The 5,033-nt window shown below is 40.7% G+C and overlaps 1 protein-coding gene across 1 annotated transcript; it reads right to left on the bottom strand.

The window, feature by feature from the left end:
- Nucleotides 1-456: 456 nt before the first annotated feature.
- LOC139549784 (zinc finger protein 135-like) lies at nt 457-3,346 on the bottom strand (the record flags this gene model as incomplete). The annotated part of the gene is made up of 1 exon (XM_071360545.1): nt 457-3,346. A coding segment is annotated over one exon (1,377 nt), but the record flags the coding sequence as incomplete, so codon positions are not given.
- Between the last annotated feature and the right edge of the window lie 1,687 nt (nt 3,347-5,033).

A 5,033-nucleotide genomic window follows, 5' to 3' on the forward strand; every position in this document is an offset into this window, starting at 1 on the left:
GGGAGACCACCTCAAGCCCCTGGTAGAGCCGGGGGTGGTGTTTACCACTCCACCAGCAGAGCTGTGGGAGACCACCTCAAGCCCCTGGTAGAGCCGGGGGTGGTGTTTACCACTCCACCAGCAGAGCTGTGGGAGACCACCTCAAGCCCCTGGTAGAGCCGGGGGTGGTGTTTAACACTCCACCACGCCTTCAGCAGGCTTGAAAAGTGGGATTGATACTGTTTTTCATACTAAGACGGAGGGTCTGTTGATTGATCAGTCATTGGGTTCATTTGTTGAAATCAAATCAAGCTTTATTTATACAGCACATTTCAGACATGGAAGCAACACAATGGCTTCACAGGAGAAAACAATGAAAATAAACAGAAATATTTAGTACACAAAAATAACAGCATAAAAAAACAGAAGATTAACAACTAAAAGACCAATAACAACTGAAAGACCAATGAGCATTGATTAAAACACTAATTGGATGCAATATCCAACCCAAAATATAAGCTTGTTTTTTAGGAGGGGTTCTCAAAGACACTATGGGGGTGTCGACTGAAAGTTGACTAGTAACAACAACTGGGACCTAAAAGACACCCACCACGAGAGCCACTAAATCTGCCCAAGAAGAGGCAAACAAAAGACAAACCCACACCAAACGTAAAGACAGGAAGCAAACCAAAAAGGTGGAGCAACTAAAGGTGTTGACTCTCCACATCTATCAAGACAACTGGAGCACTGGGCCAGACACTCTTAAATAGAACCTGGACCAGCTCAGGTGAAACACCTTCCCACTAACGAGATGGACAAGCCAGCACAGGTGTAACACATACTGACAAACGAGGTGACACCAATCAGTGCGTCCTACGTGCTAACGAGCTATACGTGCTAAAGTCCAACCTCAAAACATAAATGGAAAAACCAAAGACTAACTAACACCTTAAGAGTTTGCTCACCAACAACAGAAAACAACTTCCATTTCACATTATAATCAACTACAATGCTTCACCGTCACCAATATAAACATGGTGTCTGTCTACCGTCAAACAACAATTAAAAACAATATTTATTTTTTATTATTCCCACAAAGATTTTTCTTTCTATAGCTTCTAGAACTCTCGTCTTCCTAAAACTCACTCGCTTCTAGAACTCTCGTCCCCTTGGAACGAGCCCAAACAAAACTAATCTCCAATACGGAAAAACGTGCAGTAAAAATAAACTGTGATCCATGGCAACGCACTGGCTAAACGCAAAACACAAAACATTTTGACTGCCCATTCTTGAGACAATCAGCAACCAGGTTGTTCTCACCACAGACATGTCTGATTTCAAGAGGAAACTCTTGCAATATCTGTAGTAACTTTCCACCTCACTGTGGAGCTTCTCTCTCTTTTCAGGGTTCACTCAATAGGCATGTTGTTGGATCTGGGCCCAGTCCCCAATGTCATGCTCTAGTACATTTGGGTTGGCACATGTGAGAATGAACCCTGATATTCTAAAAACAGGGCAACAATGTCAATATAATTGTACCAAAAAACTGTCAGTTGGTTGCATGAATAATTTTCATTACTAAATGTTACATGAAATGTAAATATGAAATATTTGATTGCATAGTATTATTTTCAATGGCTTTTCAATTACATTTTGCTAGGTGGGATAGCCCACTGTCAAAACACAGTTTTAACGTGTCCAAATCAATAACCAATATGCAGAAACAGTTTGGGATAAATTGAAAACCTAACATGTGGTATATACACAAACATCTGCCACAATAATTGTCTTTTTTTAAAACAAGCTCCTTATAAACTTCACAAGCACCAAAAACACTGTTGTTTTGACAAGTAGCAATAAATCACCGATATCGATTAGGGGGGAAATCCGGTTGTACGTGCTGTTGAAACTAACAACAAACAAAAAAACATGGAAATGGGAGATATATTTTAGCTCACTGGTTAGAGGACAACCTGTACAAGACAGTCAGCTAAGACTTACAGCTATAAGGTTTCTCTCCTGTGTGTGTTCTCTGGTGTCTAGTTAGATAGCGAGAAGTAGAAAAACTCTTCCCACATTGATCACAGCTAAACAGATTCTCTCCTGTGTGTGTTCTATGGTGTATATTTAGATAGGTAGAAGTAGAAAAACTCTTCCCACATTGATCACAGCTATAAGGTTTCTCTCCTGTGTGTGTTCTATGGTGTATAGTTAGATAGCTAGAAGTAGAAAAACTCTTCCCACATTGATCACAGCTAAACGGTTTCTCTCCTGTGTGTGTTCTCTGGTGCACTGTCAGAGAGCTAGATTGACTAAAACTCTTCCCACATTGACCACAGCTAAGAGGTTTCTCTCCTGTGTGTGTTCTATGGTGTATATTTAGATAGCCAGAAGTAGAAAAACTCTTCCCACATTGATCACAGCTAAAAGGTTTCTCTCCTGTGTGTATTCTCTGGTGCACTGTCAGAGAGCTAGATTGACTAAAACTCTTCCCACATTGACCACAGCTATAAGGTTTCTCTCCTGTGTGTAGTCTCTGGTGCACTGTCAGATAGCCAGATCGAACAAAACTCTTCCCACATTGATCACAGCTAAACGGTTTCTCTCCTGTGTGTATTCTCTGGTGCACTGTCAGATCTCCAGATTGACTAAAACGCTTCCCACATTGACCACAGCTAAGCGGTTTCTCTCCTGTGTGTGTTCTCTGGTGTATATTTAGATGGCTAGAAGAAGAAAAACTCTTCCCACATTGATCACAGCTAAATGGTTTCTCTCCTGTGTGTATTCTCTGGTGCACTGTCAGATCTCCAGATTGACTAAAACTCTTCCCACATTGACCACAGCTATAAGGTTTCTCTCCTGTGTGTATTCTCTGGTGCACTGTCAGATCTCCAGATTGACTAAAACTCTTCCCACATTGACCACAGCTATAAGGTTTCTCTCCTGTGTGTGTTCTCTGGTGTGAAGTCAGCTGGCTAGATTTAACAAAACTCTTCCCACATTGAGCACAGCTATATGGTTTCTCTCTTGTGTGAATTCTTTGATGTATTTTAAGTTTTACTGAGGAGTTTAATCTCTTCCCACAGTCAGAGCAGCGGTGAGATTTCTTCCCTGTGGGTCTCTGCGGGTGTTTCTTGAGGTGTTCTGATGTGGAGAGACTCTTCTCTGCCTCTTCAGCATCATGTTGTTGTTGAGGCTCCCCAGAGGATCCACTATAGTCCCGTATCTCTCCTGTGTGAACAACAAAGTCAGACAGACGGTTTATTAAGGCCCACAACAGTAGAAATCCACTGTTTATTTGAGGTGAAAGGTGATGCCCAGAGCGTACCCATGAAGTTGTACAACAATTGATGTCTGTTAAATTATTTTATAATTGTCTTAAGACAGTCAAGACCTAAGCAGTGTGCCAGACGACCTTTGGTCTCCAAAAAAGGACCCCTCTGTGTTCTGTGCTAAAATGGCAGCGATGCACATGCATTGTAATTGTAAAGCTCGTTTGAATCTCCTATATGTTTGTGTTATTGTCGTAAAATGCTCTATAGCTAGCTTTGCCATCAGCCTGAAACTGAGGGTTTGTACATTAAGTGTTTAACAAATTGGCCCATAACTTCACCTAACAACAACATAGACCTACTGTAGGACCCATAACGTCACCTAACAATAACATAGACCTACTGTAGGACCCATAACTTCACCTAACAACAAGATAGACCTACTGTAGGACCCATAACTTCACCTAACAACAACATAGACCTACTGTAGGACCCATAACTTCACCTAACAATAACATAGACCTACTGTAGGACCCATAACTTCACCTAACAATAACATAGACCTACTGTAGGACCCATAACTTCACCTAAAACAACATAGACCTACTGTAGGACCCATAACTTCACCTGACAATAACACAGACCTACTGTAGGACCCATAACTTCACCTGACAATAACACAGACCTACTGTAGGACCCATAACTTCACCTAACAACAACATAGACCTACTGTAGGACCCATAACTTCACCTAACAATAACACAGACCTACTGTAGGACCCATAACTTCACCTAACAACAACATAGACCTAGGACTATAAATCATTTAATATTTCAGGTGAAACATGGAAACTAAAATGTCTGTCATGACATCTCATAACCTGATCACCAGATAATTTTGTGAATAATCCCACTAGACTACTCTGTAATGTGATGTCATTCTAAATGTCCTGAATAAAGGAAAATAGCTCTGTGTGTTGTACAATAGCCGATCCATCAATGAACAGTTCTCTACACATTATGAGCTAAGTATCGCCGTGTTCAAACAGACTAACGAGAGCCTACAGTAAATCAAGCAGACAATAACACATTGTCTGCTTGAGGTCGACCGATTATGATTTTTCAACGCCGATACCGATTATTGGAGGGCCAAAAAAGCCGATAACGATTAATCGGCCGATTTAAAAAAAAAATGTTTTTATTTATTTGTAATAATGACAATTACAACAATACTGAATTAACACTTATTTTAACTTAATACATCAAAATCAATTTAGCCTCAAATAAATAATGAAACATGTTCAATTTGGTTTAAATATTGCAAAAACAAAGTGTTGGAAAAGAAAGTAAAAGTGCAATATGTGCCATGTAAGAAAGCTAACGTTTAAGTTCCTTGCTCAGAACATGAGAACTTAAATGAAAGCTGGTGGTTCCTTTTAACATGAGTCTTCAATATTCCCAGGTAAGAAGTTTTAGGTTGTAGTTATTATAGGAATAATAGGACTATTTCTCTCTATACCATTTGTATTTCATTAACCTTTGACTATTGGATGTTCTTGTAGGCACTTTAGTATTGCCAGTGTAAGAGTATAGCTTCCGTCCCTCTCTTCGCTCCTCCCTGGGCTCGAACCAGGAACACATCGACAACAGCCACCATCGAAGCAGCGTTACCCATGCAGAGCAAGGGGAACAACCACTCCAAGGCTCAGAGCGAGTGACGTTTGGAACGCTATTAGCGCGCACCCCGCTAGCTAGCTAGCCATTTCACATCGGTTACACCAGC

The sequence above is a fragment of the Salvelinus alpinus genome, chromosome 2 (genome assembly GCF_045679555.1).
Source record: "Salvelinus alpinus chromosome 2, SLU_Salpinus.1, whole genome shotgun sequence".
In the NCBI taxonomy this organism is placed as follows: domain Eukaryota; kingdom Metazoa; phylum Chordata; class Actinopteri; order Salmoniformes; family Salmonidae; genus Salvelinus; species Salvelinus alpinus.